General features: G+C 39.8%; 1 protein-coding gene across 9 annotated transcripts in view; it reads left to right on the plus strand.

Moving 5' to 3' along the window:
* Window positions 1–362: 362 nt before the first annotated feature.
* SMG7 (SMG7 nonsense mediated mRNA decay factor) overlaps window positions 363–19,841 on the plus strand; it is an 86,780-nt gene continuing 67,301 nt past the window's right edge. For 2 of the 9 annotated variants that reach the window (XM_023203467.3, XM_023203475.2), the window contains exons 1-2: window positions 489–866; window positions 1,951–2,128. Coding sequence is in view for 2 of the 9 variants with exons in the window: in XM_023203472.3 (XP_023059240.1) it covers window positions 838–866 (29 nt within the window). In the remaining 7 variants the exon portion in view is untranslated. Of the gene's footprint in view, window positions 867–1,950; window positions 2,129–19,841 lie in introns of all 9 variants that reach the window. The other 7 variants (XM_023203468.2, XM_023203470.2, XM_031935682.1 and 4 more) reach the window with 6 other exon arrangements.

The raw sequence follows: 19,841 nt of genomic DNA on the forward strand, positions 1-19,841 counted from the left end.
GCACACACCGGTTACTATGACAATACAACCACAGCCTCCAGTTGCCATGGCAGCTGTCCATCCAATCCGATTGTTTTCTTTTCTCTTCCTCTCCGGGCCCCACCTTATCCCCTCCAAGAGTCTCCCAGCGTGCATGGGGAGGGGCTGCAGAGAAGAGGAAAGGGGGTCCTTCGAGTCACTCTCTACGCACAAGGGAAGACAAGAGTCGAGGGACAGCTGGGAGGAACTGTAGGAGGAAGGGGCGGCGTTTCCGGTGGGGAAGAGTGGAGGCGTGCAAAAAGGAAGAGAGAAATCCGCTGGAGTAATAAGAAGGGGGAAGACTTTGAGTGTAACTCCCGGTTCTTTGGGCCTCGGTGTTCTTGGTGGGGTTGGGATTGCACCCTTGCGCGGGAGAAGGGTAGATTGGCAGGAAGCTGCCAAGCGCCACCAGCCGGTAGCTCAGAAGCCGCACACGCGCCACACAGCTGGTTGATCCCAAAAGGGAGCGCTACGGAGAAGCGGAAATCACCGGACGGACAGGCGCTGCTGAAATCTCGCGAGAGGGAGCCCCCCTCGTAGCCGACTTCCTTCCTCTGCTTCTCCTCTTCCCCCGCCCCTCCTCCCTCCCCCTCCCCCCCGGGTCGGAGTGTCCCTGCGCCCCACGGGCCGGAGCAGCAGCGAGAGCAGCTTTCCCCGCTCCCTCCCCCTCGCCTCATTCACCCCCACCCCCCTGCCGAGCGAGGAGGAGCCGGAGGAGAGGAAGATGGCGGCGGCCGCCAGCACCCGCGGTGCCGCGGGGCCGCTCCGAGGAGCCTGAGAGACCCACGGAGGCTTCGCGGGAAGACGCGGCGGCGGAGGATGAGCCTGCAGAGCGCGCAGTACCTCCGGTGAGTGCAGAGCCCGGCCTGGTACGTAGGGGGAGCGGGCCGCGGGTTGGGGCATGGAGCAACAGACACCGAGGTGGTAAGTCCGGGGTGGCGGGGGAGTTGCTGCGTCCTCTCCTCGCCGGGCAGGGCGGCGGAGGCTGCAAGGGGGTCTGCGGGAGGGGGCGGAACGGGTATGGGTGCCTAAGCCCCCACCGGCCGGGCTGAGCTCTGGCGAAGCCGGCTCGTCCCGGTGCGAGGAGGGAGGTTGGGGAAGCGTGAGAATGTCTGTGCGCGCGCGCCCGCGGTCTCGGGAGGGGTGGAGAGAAACGTCCGGGGAGGCAGCGGCGACCCCGAGTGGAGGTGGGTGTGGAGGAGTCTGATCCCCGTGGCAGGGGACTCGTGGTGTGGCGTGGGATTGGTTGGAGCGATGCATGAGTAGAGGACGGGGAGGAAGTCTGCACACCTGGGGTGTTGGGGCGGGGTAACCGAGGAGGGCAGACAGAAGGAGAGGGAGACCGCAGGAAACTGGAGCTTGTTCTTCGTTCTTGGGTTGGGAGTATTAAGGAATAATGTCATCTGTAGTTAGTTGGCGGTGTGGGGAGGGGATGAAGAAGGGGACTAGATGGGGAAGTGAGGAAAGAGGGAGGCACTGTGGACAAGGTTGGGTTTTTCAGAAAAAACTGGGTTAGAATCAGTGTAGTTGGAAGATACCATTCTGAGAGTCGTGTGCATTCATTAAGAGTGGCGTAAGGAACTTACACGAGAGGTATGTCAGAGGTAGAGTGACACATGGGTATAGTGTGTGTGTATGCGAGATACGTGTTTGGGGTGGGGGGGCGGCTATTGATGCACATTTCAGAAAGAAGATGTAGATAGGTTGAACTTAGTACATGATGGCAAGAACATATTGAATGGAAGGACACCAGCTTTTGTGCAGTCAGAAAGGTTCCATGGAAGCTGAGTAAGAGCTTGGAGGCAGAGGTAAGGTGGGTCAAAAATCTTGATAATAGAGAAAAGTAAAGTTGTTAGATCCTGAAATTAACTGGGGAGTGACTACTGCTTAGAAAAGGGGAAGACTTTAAAATTGGTCCTTTTTGTCTTTCAGGAGCAGAACTAAGAAAGGGAGGCCTTATGGAAAGATGTTTTTAAAAAACTTGTTTCATACCTTGCGGAGGAGGGAGTTGGATGAGGTTGAAGTCTGAAATGAGTGGAAAAGTCACTTTATCTGTTTAGTGACGTGAACGTATTGATGTGTGTGGATCCCTATATGTATATTGCAAGAGGTGTGTAGTTACATGATACATAGGGTGGTCATTATAATTTTTAAAGTAGTAAAGTTTTATTAAGCATAATAGGGAGAGGAAAGAATGAGATATTTGAACTATGCTTGAATGCTTGATTTTAACACAACATATATGCCCAGTGACCATAGCACAGTTGGAACGATGTCTGTAATTTGAGGCCCTTTTTTTCATCTCAAATATTCCTTTGCTGTTTAATATTTCAAATAAATACAGTTATGACAAAGATCTGTTGTAGGTGCTATAGAGAGATATGGAAACCATCAGGGTGCTGATTAGTCTTAAGGAATTTGCAGTTGAGTGTCTATTAGGCAAATAAGTTAATAACAGCACAGAGTGTAAGGACTATGAAAGATACCAAGTGTTGCCGGGCTCAGTGGCTCACGCCTATAATCCCAGCACTTTGGGAGGCCAAGGCGGACGGATCACCTGAGGTCAGGAGTTCAAAACCAGCCTGGCCGACATGGTGAAACCCCTTCTCTACTAAAAATACAAAAAATTAGCTGAGCGTGGTGGCGGGCGCCTGTAATGCCAGCTCCTCGGGAAGCTGAGGCAGGAGAATTGCTTGAACCCGGGAAGAGGAGGTTGTGGTGAGCCAAGATCAAGCCATTGCACTCCAGCCTGGGCAACAAGAGTGAAACTGCGTCTCAATAAATAAATAAATACATAAATAAAAATAAAAGATACCAAGTGTTTTGAGTCCAAAGGCAGGAGATCACCTGAGCAATGGGAGGGAATCAGGAAAGACTGTTGATTTCTCATTCATGTACTCATGATTCATTAGTTGTTTTGTTGATCACCTGTATGGGAGGCATTGTACCAACATCTGAGAATAGAAAAATAAGAACTCCACCCTCCTTTTACAGAGCTTACAGTTCGTTAGACTTCAAGAAAATGGCACTTCGGATATTGTTCATCCTTAATGTTCATTTTGACAGATGTGAATTGAGAAGAGGGGAATTCCAAATGGAAGGAAACTGAGCAGAGTTATGTAGGTAGGGAAGTTGGGGGAAGGGAGGTTTTCAGTCCAGTCAGACAAGAAGGTAGTGTGATATAGCTGGGAAAGCTTAGAGTTGTAGAGATTATCAAGTTTGACCCTTTCCTTTTACACATTAGGAATGTAAGCCCAAAGAAGGTAAAATTGTTGAGGCTTATATAGCTGGGGTGTGGAAACTAACTCAAATATAGGTCTTCTAACTTCAAGTCAGCTATAGTACACTGCGTGTCAGTGTTCATCTGTTCTTTCCGCAAATACAAGTTGAGAACATAATATATTCTAGTGTTGAGGGTACACTGGTGAACAAAAGGGTGAACGTGGGAGGATATATTAGAGTAGAAAGACACAGTCAGTAAACATAGCAGTTAAATATGTGTCAGGTGGTCACAAGCACTAGGAAGAGAAATAAAGTAAGACAGGAATGTACTGTTTTATCTGGACAAAGTGGTCAGGGAAATCCTATTTGATAAGGTGACCATATTTAAGAGGATCCTGAATATCATGTTCCATAGTTCATAGTTAAAATGGGTAGACAATGGAGAATCTGAGATGATTTGTTAGAATCAATATGTTCATAGCTATGTGTTAGGAAGATGACTGTGTAATATATTGGTGGATAACAAAGTAAGGTTGTTAGAGTCTGACATTAATTGGGGAGTGACTACTGCTTAGAAAAGGGGAAGACTTTAAAATTGATCCTTTTTGTAAGGTTCTTTTCCTTACAAAAGATTCCCTTTGGGACTTTGGTCCGGAATAAGGTAGTGGCAGTGGATCTAGAAAGTTATGAAAAGCAAATTGGCAGAGTGGTGGTACTTTTAATGGGGAAGATCAGTGGACTTTGAGAGGCTTCTTGTTAATGTACCTTATATTTTATAGCTTGACATCATAGGGAAGATTTCCTTAGATGTGGAGTCAGTGATAGCTTGAGATGAACTTAGTTCTTTGAAGAAGGGAGAAAAGAAAAAAATGAATACAATGATGTTTTCCAGCTAAAATTGAGCAGGCAAAATGGGGGAGGCATAGGTCCTGGGGTCCCTGAAAGATTCCTGGAGCCAGTCTTGTCTCAATCTTAGGTGTTTGTCCTAAGTAAATTAAAGCAAGCGTTAGAAGTCTGAGACCTAGGTGATGGTTGTGGGAATCATAAATAAAGGCTTGTGCCAGTCTGAATTTCCCTCCTCCTCTTTTAGATACTCATTCCATTTAAAGTCTGCAGTGGGGACACTAGAGAATGTCTTTAGGGAAGCATTATGTTCACGTTCTTTGAAAATAGAACTGTTGGTTTTTATAGACACTTCAGGGAGGATGCTGAGTATTGCTGAATGGATGTGGTTGGGGGGGTATAGCAGTTGTTTTTCGTGACCTTGATTTTAGGAATTTTCTTGCCTACCTTTGTCGGTGGAAGATCATGACTGGGCAATTTTTAGTCTGCATGGTTACAGATCCTGCCTCATGTAGATGAAAATCAGTTTTGTCTGAGCTAAATTTTAATTTGTTAGAGTAAATGAGCTGGGATGTCTGGCATTGAAATGGTGTGGTGGTAGGAAACCAAGGAGCAAGATGGAAGTTTCAGAAGGGTCAGAAATGAAGATATGAGGTAAGAAGCCCCAGTAAGACCAACAAAGAGAAAATTCAACATCAAGGGAACTGAGTTAGTCTCAAGTTGTAAAAATAGAGCAGAGATGAAAGGAAGAAAACCTGTCCTCTGTGTGGGAAAGATGATGATATTCTGGGCAGAAAAGGATAATGAAATTTTTTGTTTGTTGAAAGGTAAGTATCTTGTTAATACACTGACAAGACTTCTAAGTGAATCAGTTAAGTTGGAAATACTTTCTTATGTTTTATAAAAATAAAATGATCTTAAGTATGGGGATTCTAGGCCAAATAATATTGGGAATTTATTACTCAAATTGAAGGAAAAGTCAGAGAATTTTCTCTTTCGATTTATGACAGAATGAAAGATTTTAAAAGACTTTGACACCTCTGTTGAGTAAAAGAAAAAGGTGTATTGAATATAATTCATTTGGTGGGGGTAGGAGAAGGTTAGGATAGACCACAGGTGAAGTATAATATGCTTTAAAAGAATGGCATTTTGAAAAAAAGAAAAAACATATCAAAGTTGGAAAAGCAGGAGTTGGGGAAGTATTAAAGTACCAGACAGAGAAGACATCAAAGTTGTTTTGGAAGATGAGAAAGTAGAATAATCATAGCCATAGGGAATACCAGTCAAACAGGTCAAATCCTGTTATAAAAGGTGGCATAGGTGCCACCGAATGACTTCTGCTGCCATTGTGGGAGGCACTGTTCATACTCTGCACTCCCTTCAACTTTCCTCCTTTCCTTCCTTCACTATTCTCTTTTGTCTTTAATTTCTTCCTGTGTTGTGGGTGTTTCAGTGAGATCCACTTGAAGTGGATTCCTGCTGTTAGACTCCTTTACAGGAAAGGTCCAGAAAGTATCTGTTTTGTTTTATGCGTGTGTGTGTATGTATGTGTATACGTGTATATGTGTGTGTGTGTATATATATATATATATTTTTTTTTTTTTTTTTGGTATGATACATCTATAGTGAAGAGGCTGCATCTCAGTGGTTCACTTTGTCAGAAATTTTGTTTCTAATATAACAGCCACAGGGTTGTTTTCTAAGCCAGCAGAAAAATGGTTGTCATTTAAATAGGAAGTAAAATATCCAATATGGTATAAAATAAAAATTAAAATGTATCAGTATAAATCTTGGAACAGAGAGAGATAATGGGGATAAGACTGGATAAAGTAGCAAGCTGAGCCTTATCCTAGACTGGGGAGAGGAACAGAGAAGATAGTGGGAGCATTGGGAGGAATATATAACTAAGTAGGATGGGCTCCAGGTTCTAGAAGAGTTTAGTGATGCTAGATCAGATAGTCAGTGTATCCTGAAGCTTCTAGAAGTCTTAGAACACATGCTGATTTTAGTTCATGTGGTCCAGGAAGTCATCTTCCCCCGTCCCATCCACTTCCTTTCCACCAAGTACATCCTTTACAGAATGTAAATTAGCTTTTGTCCCGGAATATCAGCCAAAGGTGGTGACATTATTTGAATGAATGGCTGTCTCTTTAGGCTTATAAGTCTTTGTTATAACAGTGTTAATAGCTTATTACCTGCTTGGATATTGTCTGACTAAATTATTTTGGCAGTTAATTTCTGCTTCCCTTGTGGTTTCATTTGGATTCAAAATGTATACTTCCTGTCCTATCTTAGGTTTCATTTCTTTGCTTTCTAACAGCTGTGGTCTTCTGCCTTCACGGTAGAAGCAGCAATTGCTGAGTTTTTTGTTGTTGTTTTTAATGGATATGTTACACTAAGATCTGGACCCACTAGTGTTGCAAGTTTCATAAGGCAGTTTTGGGGCGGAGAGTGGTTCACACTTTAAAAGGGCTGGTGTGTTTTATACTTAAGAAAATGGTATTTCTAGTTCTAGATCCTTGAGGAATCACCACACTGTCTTACACAATGGTTGAACTAGTTTACAGTCCCACCAACAGTGTAAAATATTTGTACATATTTTAATTTCTTAAATCTGTGTTCTTTTTTACTGACCGTTATTGAATACTTATTGTGTAGAGCACAATTACCGGGGTTTTGCCTTTGGCAAATTAAAAGAAAGACATTTAAGTAGCTATAACAGTAGGTCAAAGGTACTATGTAAGTATAGGCAAGAAGTTTATTTCAACAGAGGTGGAGATAGAGTGAAGAGGGTGTCTTTGAGGAGGTGAGATTTGGTTTGGATATTGAAAGATGGATGGGATTTTAAAAAGTGGATATTGGGCAAATTGCCATTTCAGGCAGGAAGAACAACCCATGGCTCCTTTATTCCAAATAAATTTTTAAAAAATTGATTCACTCATTTAATACATTGCATTAGTTATTATTTTGACCACATCTTAAGTTTTTCTTAGATAAGATAGGTTTATGGACAGAGAAGTGGTGATGTGGAAGTGGTAGTTCAAAGATTTGGTGACTGCTATGGGCCTCAAAAAGGGAAAAGGAATTTGGTCAGGAAAGTTCCTACAGAATCCCTTCCTTTAACTATACTCTTAAATGTTTACCATCGTTCAGGACCTTTTTTCAGTTGTGTGGCTCTCTTCTTTTAGTCTCTTTAATTATTCCCTTTACTGGTCTTACCTTCTATGAACCAATCTCAATTTTCCCTTAAAAGGCCTTCCTGTTCTGATTTTTCTTTGTGCTCTGTCCTTCTTTACCTTTGTTTTGTGGCCAAGCATTTCAAGTTTGCCCTAACCTATGTTTTTCCTTTAGTTACCATCTACTTTTCCTTGATCCTTTGCTATCTAGCCATTTTTTCCTGAGTACATTATTGAAATTGACATTTTCAAAGGTGCCAAAGACCTCAGGGTGGCCAAATTCATTTACTGATTGTTTTCCTTTCTCTCACACTCACACTTTTGTTTTGCTTCCTCTCTGTGTCCCCCTCTCTTGTATCTATCCTTCTATCCATTCCACCAATAAACATTCAGTTTGGACCATGCTGTATCCCAGGTCCCTGGGGATAAAAAGAGAATATGCCCTCAAGTAGTTTCACTGGGCATACAAGTAAGTACTCAATTACCAAATAGTTCATACTGGCAGTGGTATATAAACAGAGGCTTTATGGGGTCTTCTGAGCTCTGTTGCGTTTAGCATCAAGATTTCATGATTCTGATTACATTGCCCATTCTTTTGAAAAATTCTTCCAACTGTTACCCACCTGCATTTCTTCTTGCAGGTATCAAGAAGAAAGCATTGATTTGGGGCTTTAAGCACCGCCGGCTACTTTCTGTGTGGGCTGACAACTTAACATTTCTGGGTCTTGATTTCTTTATTTGTAAAACGGAACACTGATCTCCTAAAATTGCTGTCAGTGTTAAAATAACAAAGGTTTACATGTGTTTAACAAATTCTGGTTCTTTTTCAGGTTGCCTACCACCTGTCACCCTGCCAATTAATCTTTGCATTGCTTCTATATTAATAGTCTTGAAAAAGTATTTGTATATGGCTTTCGCTTCCTTAAACACATTTATCTGGTATTGTTGGCCTTCCATAAAGTGACCTGCACCTACCTCTGCCTCATGATATCTTCTTACTCCTTGATAGAAACCAACTGCCTTAGCCAGAGTAATCTCATTGTTTTCTAATCATGGCATGTGCATTCCTGCTTAAATCTCTCTTCCCATGTCATTTTCCATGTGGGAAGTGCCATTCTGTACTAGCTTAGCTTAAGCTTCACCTTCTTTTGTGAAGACTTCTTGTGTACTCTGGTGATGTCTGCATTCTTTGTACTTTGTAGCATTTCCTGTATCTTAGTCATTTGGTACTTCTGATTTCTTAATTTTGTAATGATCTCTTTTTTTATATGTGACTTCTCTCTGCAGCTAGACTAAGTATAGTTGAGACCATGTCTCAGCATCTTTTAAATGTACAGTGTACATAATTGGTGGTAAATAAAATTGTCATGTTTTTGTTTTGTTTTTGCAAAACATTTAGGAATATTTGCCATATGCCAGTGCGAGGCTCTGAGAATATAAAAATGAACTGATGCTTACTCTTTAGGATAGTGGCTCCTGCGGGAGACAGATGTGGCACAAGTATTTCAATATAATGTGGTAAATACAATGTGAAAAGTTTTTAAGGAATTCCATGGGTGTACCAAGGGAAGTGGAACTTTTCCTGCATAGGACGTTAGGGAAAGCTTCTTGAGTTGAACACCTGAGTTCAGTTTTACTTTTTTTTTTATTTTTCTCAGACAGAATTTTGCTCTGTTGCCCTGGCTGGTTTTGAACTCCTGGCCTTAAGCAGTCCTCTTGCCTCAGCCTCCCAAGTTGCTTAGATTTATAGGCATGAGCCACCACTCCCTGTGAGTTGAATTTTAAAAGTATGAGCAGGATTAGCCAGGTGAAAAAAGAAGAGTATAGCAGGCAAAGAACAAAGTGAGTGAATGCCTCAGTGCAGTGTGTTTGAAGAACTCTAAAAGAATCCTGATAGTAGGAATGACTGCCTTTGGTTGATGTAAACATTATGATCAGATTGAGACTACCAGTCACATTAGGTCATATAAATTAGAGATTTTGATTAGTCCATATCTCATTTTGCATTTTTTGTTGGGGGGGGTGGGTCTAAGGTTCTCTTTCAGTGAATGTGGTCATTAATCTTAAGGGAGCAGTTTATATTTGAATGACTGGTGTGTGTTATGCACATTCTTACTGGAATAGGGAGACCCAAGAGAGAAAGATTTATATAATGCCTACAGTACTTCCTCTGAGATACGTAAAGATTTAGATTTCCTCCCCCTGCTTTTTTAAGTAGCCTTAAAAAAAAATAGCTATTTGGAACATTATTAAATGATTACGTGGGAGATGATGAGTAGTCCTCCCCTAATTATGGTTTTAGTTACCTTGTGGTCAATGGTAACTAAAAGTAGGTGGTCAGAAAATAGGTGAGTACAGTACAATGTATTTTCAGAGAGTGAGAGACCATGTTCACATAACTTATTATTATAGCTTATGTCATAATTGTTCCATTTTATTATTAGCTATTGTGAGTCTCTCACTGTGCCTAATTTATAAGTTAAACTATCATAGGGAAGTCTGTATAAGAAAAAGGTGGTATATATAGTGTTTGTTACCACCTGAAGTTTCAGGCATCCACAGAGTCATCTCCCATGGATAATGGAGGACTAATGTACATGTAATTCTGAAAACAGCTTTGGGCTAATAGGACTTCTTTTATAGAATCCTCACCTTGAGATGAGGTAGAATGGAGGTAGAGTTGTGGGAAGGAGGAGTTCTATAGCATTAGGGGGAAATATCAAAAATCTTTAGTTACTGAGGTTAAGTGAAGTGTCTTTGGATTTAACTTTTTCAAGTCATAAAGAAGAAAAACTTTGCAGACCCCTTGATGATTAGTGTTTTGTTCTCACAGCTCTTGATGGCATTTTCCTACTGTGGTGTCTTGTCTTAAATGATAAGGATGATTCTGAAAGTCTGTTATAACTGCTATCTTGCATTAATATCCTCATCTGTTTCCCAAGACTCTTTGAGTTCTCAGATTGCAGAAGTTGAGTTCTTTTTCTTTCCTTCTTCTTCCCAAACACATATAATAGTATTTCAGTGCTGTGTTCGTTGGGATACAATATATTGGATGTGTCTGTTTTACTAATACTGCCACTTAGAAAGGTTTTGAATTATTAATTAATTTTGTATCAGGTGATCACTTAACAGATTATCTTTGAGATACTGTACAGTAATGAGATAATTAGTAGTGAGATGATCAAAGTAAAATGAAACTTGGAAGATGGTATTCAAAGAAAAAAATGAGTTAAAGATTGCTTACTTGAAATTTTTTTTATTACTGGTGAAAAAAGTAAAAAAGCATAGTGTTGAGAGAACCACCATAGGATAAATTTGGACATTAAAGAGTGTCTTAGGACATCTGCAAAATGTTGTGTGTGTGCATACATACAGCTTGTGTAATATATTTTGAAGTGAAATTTTTGTACTTTTAATATCTAATTCTATGAAATCATATTCCTCAATTTCTGTTTAAATAACCAAAATGACAGTGTTATACTTTATCTGAAATAATCATTAGTTTTGTTTTTTGATGAGAAAAGGTTAGACCATTTTAAGAACCACACCTCAAATGATAAGGTATATTCATCATAAATTCTGGTTTATGAAAGGAAAATAATGTAACAGATTAATTGCTTTCTAGTTTTCTAATGTAACGTATTAATTTGGTTGTTTAAACTCGTACACAAGTCTTTTTGGCTCCCCAAGACAGTGGCATGGCAAATTGAATGAGCCAAGGTGTTTGAATTAAGAGTGGCTTAATTTGTATTTTGGTTGTCCTGAGTTCAGATCCCTACTGTGTACTAGCAATGTGACCTTAAACCTCTCTAGTTTTTTACTTTTTCTACCTGTAAAATGACCACGGTAGAATTAGTAGGAGAATTACTTGAGAAGATATACACAGTATAATCCCTTGGTATCCTTGAGAGATTGGTTCCAGGACCCCCACAATACCAAAATCTATAGGTGCTCAAGTCCTTTATATAAAATGGCATAGTACTTGCACATAACCTGCATACATTCTCTACTTTAAATCATCTCTAGATCACTTACAATATGTAATACAGTGTAAAAGTTGTTACACTATATTGCTTTTTAATTTGTATTTTTAAAAATTGTTATATTTTTCTGTTTTTTTTTTTTTTTTTTTTGGTCTGCAATTGGTTGAATCCATGGGTGAAGAACTCAGAGATAGAGGGCCAACTCATACTACAAAAGACCTCAAGCTTTCTGCTTTTTTGTTACCTTTGCTGTTTCTTTATACCTGAAATAACAATTAGTCTTTCCACTATTTTTGGCAGCTGATGTGAAGCTACAAGTGATGGCAGCTCTCAAGAATGTGTCACCATGAACAATTCTCTCTCCCTTTAAACTTAAATGCTATCAGGGAATTGTTAGCATTTCCTTTGTATGAAGGTTTATTTGCTTTTGTGTTGGATTTGGGAGAGGTGTGCAGTATATCCTGATGTGGCCATATAGGTATGTCCTTTAAATATAAATCTTTGTGAAACTTAGAAGGAGACTCCTGAGTTAATATCCTTTATTTTAAAATTTTTGGTATGTTATTTTATTATTTTATAAATAATGTTTTTAGTAATCATTTTGACTTGTTTGAAACGCTTCTTTATTATACTCTTAGACCATCTGCCATAGAAGTTCTGGGTTAGCTTCCATTCGCATGTAATCTGGCATACACTGACACACCTTTTCTTTTTTCAGTTCTGACATTGAGGCTTGTATAGACTATCAATGAGGAATAACTTCACAGAGAGGCTGTTTGTTCTTTTGACATGATTGATAATAGTAATTGCCAGCACTTTTATGTTGTCCCAGACACTAATCCAAATATTGTTGTGTTTATTAACTCTGAATAGTAGATGTATACTACTATTGCTCTGTTTCACAGCTAGGCAAACAGGCGTAGGAGACATACATGCAGAAAGTGGCAGAGCTGGATTTTGAACCTAGATATCAGGCTGATTCTGTCTGTATCTAGTTTTATACTCTTATTTGCTTAGGATTATATGATTTTGTTTTTATTTTTATTTTGTTTATATAAAACAATGTAATATATACAATTATAAACATATGTAATCTGAACACTTTTCTCATCAATGATGTCAACCTTCCTAATGCACTTTTTCTTTGTAGATAATCAGCAGGAAGTGGGCCGGGTAGTTTTGCCAAAAAACTTACTGAGGGGAGATAAGTTTTTCTTGTATATTGGAAATTAATTAATTTAGATTGCTTTGATTTATGTTACTGACTAGTTGACCTGCTATTCCTCCCTTATTATAACTATTCTTTCTGAAGGTTTTGTCTTTAATTAGTATCACTACTTATATACAGTCTTACTTCCTAGAACACTTGGGAATGTTGAGAACCGGCTATTTTCGGGGAAAATAACTTTGACCTATCAGGGCTAATAGTAACAAGTAGAGAATGACTTGCCAGTTTTTTGGATAGCTTCACTGCGGAAGATTTGGATTCTATTTTTCTCATTGACTTGGTAAAGTTATTACATAGAGATGTTTAGATGCCAGCTTCTGACACTAAGGATTATAATTTTGCATGTATAAACTTTAAGTCTTAGATAATTTGCTTCTAAAGGAAAATTCAGTGTAACTTTTAAAAAGTAACAGATTACTAAAACTATACTTTTTATGTGACCTGATATCTTTGAATTTAATGTTTTCCCTCAGAAATTTATTGTTACCTGAAATTGAGACAGCAAGACTGTGGTTAACTAGGAAAAGGGAGAGCTTTCCTTTCCTTCTCAGTCTTAATTTCTTTCTTTCATGTGACTTTACATTGCTTTTGAAAAGTTCCATCTTCCAGAAAGTCTTTCTTTGGATCATCTTAGAATTTTCTCAGGTAAATGACTAGATGTTTCTCCCCTTTTGTGTGTATACCATTTTGTTCTCATGTTTTTTAAGAGGAGGGCTTTCTCTTAATTATTTTGGGACAACCTTAGAACCATACCGACACCCAGTAAATGTTGTCTAATAATATGTCTAATAATATATGAGATTGCACTTACTGCAAACATTTTTAATTACATGAATTTCTCAGAGTGATTGACATATCTCAGTCTTCAAGGAATGGTAGAGTCTGAATATTTCATACTATTCTTCATTGTTACATAAACAAAACCAAGCACACTTGATTTAAGCAATGAAAAGAAGCAAAAACTGTATAAACTGTGTCACAGGCCTATTTTTGTTTTTGAGATGGAGTCTCACCCTGTCGCCCAAGCTGGAGTTCAGTGGCACCATCTTGGCTCACTGCAGCCTCCGCCTCCTGTGTTCAAGTGATTCTCCTGCCTCAGCCTGCTGAGTAGCTGGGATTACAAGCGCCCGCCACCATGCCTGGCCAATTTTTGTGTTTTTAGTAGAGACGGGTTGTCTCTACTATAGAGTGTTGGTCAGGCTGGTCTCGAACTCCTGACCTTGTGATCCACCCACATCAGCCTCCCAAAGTGTTGGGATTACAGGTGTGAGCCACCACGCCCGGCCTTTTTTTTTTTTTTTCTTTTTCTTTTCTGAGACAGGGTCTCACTGTGTCACCCAGGCTGGACTCCAGTCATGTAGTCACAGCAACCTCTATCTCCCAGGCTCAAACAATCCTCCCACCTCAACCTCCTGAGTAGCTAGGACTACAGGTGCATACCACTACACCCAGCTAATTTTTGAATTTTTTTCTTCATAGAGATAGGTCTCTCCAGGTTGCCCAGGCTGGTCACTGTCTTTTTAAAGAAATGCTAACACACTGTAGATGTAAGGATTGAAGAATACAAGAGTTTATTAGGGTTTTAGTTGCAAGGAACAGAGAAAACACTGGCTCACTTAAGCAGTGAAAGGGCTGGAGGTGTAGGACCAATAGCTGTATTCGTTTCCTTTTGCTGCGCTAACAAATTACTACCATAATGGTGGAATTAAAACACACAACAGTTCTGGAGGTCAGTGGTCCAAAATGGGTCCTACCAGGCTAAAATCAAGGTGCCATTCCTTCTAGAGTGTCTAGGAAGAAAATCCTTTTCTTGGCCTTTTCCAGCTTTTCAGACTGCCCACATTCCTTGGCTCATGGCCCCCTTCCATCTTCAAAGCCAGTAGTCATATTACTCTACCTTCTACTTCCTCATCACTCTCTTTCTCTGCCTCTCTTTCACTTAGAAAGATACTTGTGATCACATTGGACACACCCAGATAATTCAATAACAGTCTCCCTGTCTCAAAATCCTTAACTAATCACACCTGAAAAACCCCTTTTGTAGGTAAAATTCAGAGGTTCTGGGATTAGGATGTGGACATCTCTGGGGAGCCATTATTCTGCTTTCCACAATAGCTGTGCAGCCTGGAACAATGCCTCAAATCACATCATAGAACTCAGCCTGTGAAGACACCTTGCAGAACCTTGATTGTGTCAGTTACTTTGCATCCCTGACCCTAACACCACTCATGCTGGCCCTATTGGAAATTGGATGTGGTTGCTGTTGCTATCCAGAATTTATTAGCCACAGTTCCCACTTTTTCTCATTAGTTCACACTTAAATGTGGGGTTGGTGTGTTTATTGACAGAGCCTGAATTATGTATCTGTACACTAGCTACTAGCTGCAAGTGAAGCTGGTAAATATATAATGGGAAGCAGGTTCTGCTTTGTAAATTGTGGGGATTTCTCAAAAATAGGAAGAAAAAATTCAGATGCTGGGCTTCTAAAAGGAATACCAACCAGAGAGAACATATAAGTACAGTTGAGAGTCATTGGTATGAGGATTCTATTCATTTGACAAACTGTACCAGAGATACACAGATGGATGACATACATTTCTGTTTCTTTTTTTTGAGATGGAGTCTTGCTCTGTGGCACAGACTGGAGTGCAGTGGCACGATCTCGGCTCACTGCAAGCTCTGCCTCCTGGGTTCATGCCATTCTCCTGCCTCAGCCTCCTGAGTAGCTGGGACTACAGGCACCCGCCACCACCCCCGGCTAATTTTTTGTATTTTTTAGTAGAGACGGGGTTTCACCATGTTAGCCAGGATAGTCTCGATCTCCTGACCTCGTGATCTGCCCGCCTTGGCCTCCCAAAGTGCTGGGATTACAAGGCATGAGCCACCGCACCCAGCCCATTTCTGTTTCTGTTGGTGCTAGCCAGAGTGAGAGTGTAAAACTGTGTTCATATGCCAGTACCCTAACATAAATCAGTACTATTTCTCTTGAGACCCTAACTGATAGGAAGCCAGCTCTGTTATGTGAAGGCTTTTCACTTAGTGTGTTTTTCATCTGTTCACCAAAAATTGCTGTTGACTGTACTTTTGCCTTTCAAATGGTGACATGAGAATAGTTGATAGAGGAAGGTGAGTAGGTTTTGTAGTTTTTCTCTTTCACTCCAGCAGGTTATCAGTAACAGTGGTATTGATATATAACTGTGCTGTCCTGTGTGGTAGCCACTGGCCACATGTGGCCCTTTAAATAGAATGAAATTTAAGATCTAGTTTCTCAGTTGCACTAACCGTGTGTCAAGTGCTCATGTGGCTAGTGACTACCATTTTGGACAGCTCATTTCTATACCCATGGTGTAGCATGTTTACTGTGCAAGAGTCAATCCAGGAAAAATAAAATGTTTATAAGGCTTTTTTTTTTTAAGACAGGGTCTCACTCTGTCACCCAGGCTGGAGTGCAGTGGCACAGTCTCAGCTCACTGCAACCTCTGCCTCCCAGGTTCAAGTGACTCTCCTGCCTCAGCCTCCTGAGTAACTGGGATTATAGGCATCCACCACGCCCAGCTAATTTTTGCATTTTTAGTAGAGACGAGGTTGTGCTGTGTTGGCCCGGCTGGTCTCGAACTCCTGACCTCAGGTGATCCACCCACCTTGGCCTCCCAAAGTGCTGGGATTACAGGCTTGAGCCACCATGCCCAGCCAAGGTTTTTTTCTTTTTAACCCTAATTATTTTTCCGTTTGATACAGTGCATGAGTTTTCACAGTATCTTTCACATGTGTTACATGTTTTCACTAACAGAATCCTGCAAAATAAGCATAATTAACCCTCACTTTTCATACAGTAAATTGAAGCTCAAAAATAAAAAGTTCAAACAACAGAGTTAGACAGGGCTTGAATTTTATTTAATTCTACTCAATCCAATATAAAATACCTAAGGGCTAAGTACCGTGTTAAATAATAAGACACTGAAAAGCTAGCTGCTTTGCCCAAGTCTGGTCCTCATTCTCAGGTTCTTGTCAGATCTTTCTGCTTGGGCTGGGCAAGGGGGCGTGGGTAGAATAACTTTGTGAAGGGCAAGTGTAGTTTCTTTGAGAGTTGGTTACAGGGTGCTCTGGCTGCTGTTGTACATCTAACTCCCTAGGTCCTACAGCTTGGGCTGTTGTACATCTAACTCCTAGGTCCTATAGCTTGGGCTGGGACCTCACCTCCCTAAGGATGGTTAGATGTGAAGAATGAGTGAGAGAGAGATTCATTGATGATGTTGACCATAGAGAAATAGTAGCACTGTTAATGGAAATGAGGAATAAAAGTATGGGTACTAAAGGGAATATTTCATGAATATCTATGGTGAGATGCCAGATAGGCAATTGGAATAGGACCATGGTGTCAACTGGGTTGGAATTATTTACTTTGTATTGTCTTCAATAATGGTGAGACTTGAATCTACAAGCGGGGAAGTATGAATTATGGAAGTATAAGGGCGTTAGGGCCAGCTTCTTAGGGAACAAATACCAGATGGTAATAAAGATCAACTTCAATTCTCAATGACTTTTTACTCTACCTATATAGGTGGAAGGAGAAAGAAAAAAGAAGAAATGACCTATCAAAAACGTGAGAGGGACTAGGAAAGACTGAGTAGAAAAGTTTTAATGAAGGGGTTGCTCTAATGCAATAGTTTGCAAAATGTGGTCCCCAGATGAGCATCATCAGCATCACCTGGGAACTTACTAGAAACACAAATTTTTGAACCCCATCTCAGACCTGCTGAATCAGAACCTCTTGCGATGTGGTCCAGCAATCTGGGTGATCCAGGGCTAGTGTTTGAAAAAACACTGATAAAGTATAGTATTGAGTAGTAAGAGTTCAGGAAATACAGGGACTGAGCAAAAGCTCTTAGATTGGTCAGGAAAAGTCATTGGTAACACTTGAGCAAATTTGCTACAGTGTTAAAAGACCCTAATTGCAAGTTTAGAGATGACTTAGGTAATCAGAAAGTAAAGCCAGTAGCTATATATATATTGTCTTTTCATAAAGTTGAAAGACAAGGAGAAAGATAGATGGTTGATGACAAAAGCAGAATGGATGGAAACTTAGGTTGGAAGGACTGGAGTACATTTTATGTTTTGGGCTTCAACAGACAATATAAAAGGGCATTTATTTTGTAGAAATTATTTTAGCCTTACCTATGGACATTTTCTATGCAGAAAGCATTTTAAGTATAAAATATATTAAAATTGGCTTATAGGAGACTGATATTTTAATAACTCTATTATAAATGTATATCTGCATTTAATAAAATAAAAACATTAAGATTAAAAAATTTGGTAACATTAAATTGCCACCACTACTGTTAATACCTTCTAGTCTTTTTATCAATATAGAATATGCATTTTATGCATATACAGATAATGCATTTTAAACATACACTTTTAATCAAATTCTGTTATAAAATATATTTATTTTAAATGTATAGTTAAGAATTTTGACAAACATATGCCCCTGTAACCATCACCCTGATTAAATACATTCTAAATCCCCCCAAAGTGCTTTTATTTATGTATTTAATTTGAGATTGAGTCTCACTCTGTCGTTCAGGTTGGAGTGCAGTGGTGCAATCTTGGTGCACTGCAACCTCCGCCTCCCAGGTTGAAGCAATTCTCCTGCCTTAGCTTCCTCAGTAGCTGGGATTACAAACATGCACCATCATGCCTGGCTGATTTTTATATTTTTAGTAGAGTTGGGGTTTCGCCATGTTGGCCAGGCTGTTCTCAAGCTCCTGACCTCAGAGTGCTGGGATTACAGGCGTGAGCCGCAATGCCCAGGCTCAAAGTGCTTTTAGACCCCTTGCAGTCATTCTTAACTCTGGTTAACCCTCCGTGTCTCAGGCAATCATTACTCTAGATTTTTATCAATATTAATTTTGTTTGCGTGTCCCAGAACTTCTGAAGTGGAATGATGTAATGCATTCTTTTGTGCCTGTATTCTGTTGGCATAAAACATGCCAAGCGATTAATCCACATTGTTGTACACATTAATAGTTCCTTTCTTTGTTTACTGTTGAATAATATTCTTTTGTGTGAATATATAATTTGTCCATTCAGCTTTTGATGAACCTTTAGGTTGTTTCTAATTTTTTGCTATTATGAATAAAGCTAGGAACATTCTGTGAAAGTCTTTTGTGTACATGTGTTTTCATTTCTCTTGGTTTGCATATATGTATTTTGGGATATAAATGTGTGTGTGTATAGAATGTTACACACATACATGCACATATATGTACACTTGGGCACATACATATGTGACTGTATACATATCTCTCTCTCTCTCTCCTAGTCTGTGGCTTGTCTTTTCAGTTTTTTGAAGAGCATAAGTTTTAAATATTGATGAATCTAGTTTATTAGGTTTTTTCTTTTATTGAATTTTATTTAAGAATTCTTTATCTTGGATTGGTGTCTTGATCAATTTGTGCTGCTATAATAAAATACCTAAGACTAGGTAATTTAGAAGCAACATAAATCTATGTCTCACAGATCCAGATGCTGGGAAGTCCAGTATTATGGTGCCAGCAGGTTCGGTGCCTGGCAAGGGCCCAGTCTCTGCGTCCAAGATGGCACCTTGTTGCTGCCTTCTCTACAGAGTCAGCAAATGCTGTGTCCACTTATGGCAGAAGGGATGGAGGGGCAAAAATGGCCCTACCTGATTCTCTCCAGCCTTTTCATATGGCACTGATCTTATCCATGAAGTCAGAGTCCTCATAGTCTTGATCACGTCCTAGGCATCTTAATACTGTTGTGTTGGAGATTAAGATTTAACATGAATTTTGGAGAAGGAGGCACAAACAGTCACACCATATCAGATGGTAAAAATTTACTTAGTTTTCTTCTAGAAATAGATTAAGTCTATGATCCATTTTGGATTAATTTTTGTGCAATGTTGTGTATTGTTTGAGGTTAATTTTTTTCTGGTTTTAAAATTTTCATCCAGTTGTTCCAGCATCATTTGTTGAGAAAATTGTTTTTCCCATTAAATTACTTTGATACCTTTGTCAAAAATATATTGGCTATACATGTAAAAACACACACATACACATATATGTAAATGTAGAAATAGGTGAGCCTGTTTCTGACCCCTGTTCTGTCCTATTTGCATGTCTGTCCTTTTACTACTGTACTGTCTTGGTGACCATAGCTCTCTAGTAAGTTTTGAAATCTGGTAATCTAAGTTCTCTATTTTTTTGAGAATTGTTTTAGCTATTCTAGGTTTTTACATTTCCAGATAAATTTTAAAATAGCCTGCCAGTTTCTAACAAAAGCAATCTGCTTGGGTTCTGATTGCAATTGTATTATAACTATAGTTCAGTTTGGGGAGAATTATATAAA

This window comes from Piliocolobus tephrosceles, chromosome 1, assembly GCF_002776525.5.
Source record: "Piliocolobus tephrosceles isolate RC106 chromosome 1, ASM277652v3, whole genome shotgun sequence".
Taxonomy (NCBI): domain Eukaryota; kingdom Metazoa; phylum Chordata; class Mammalia; order Primates; family Cercopithecidae; genus Piliocolobus; species Piliocolobus tephrosceles.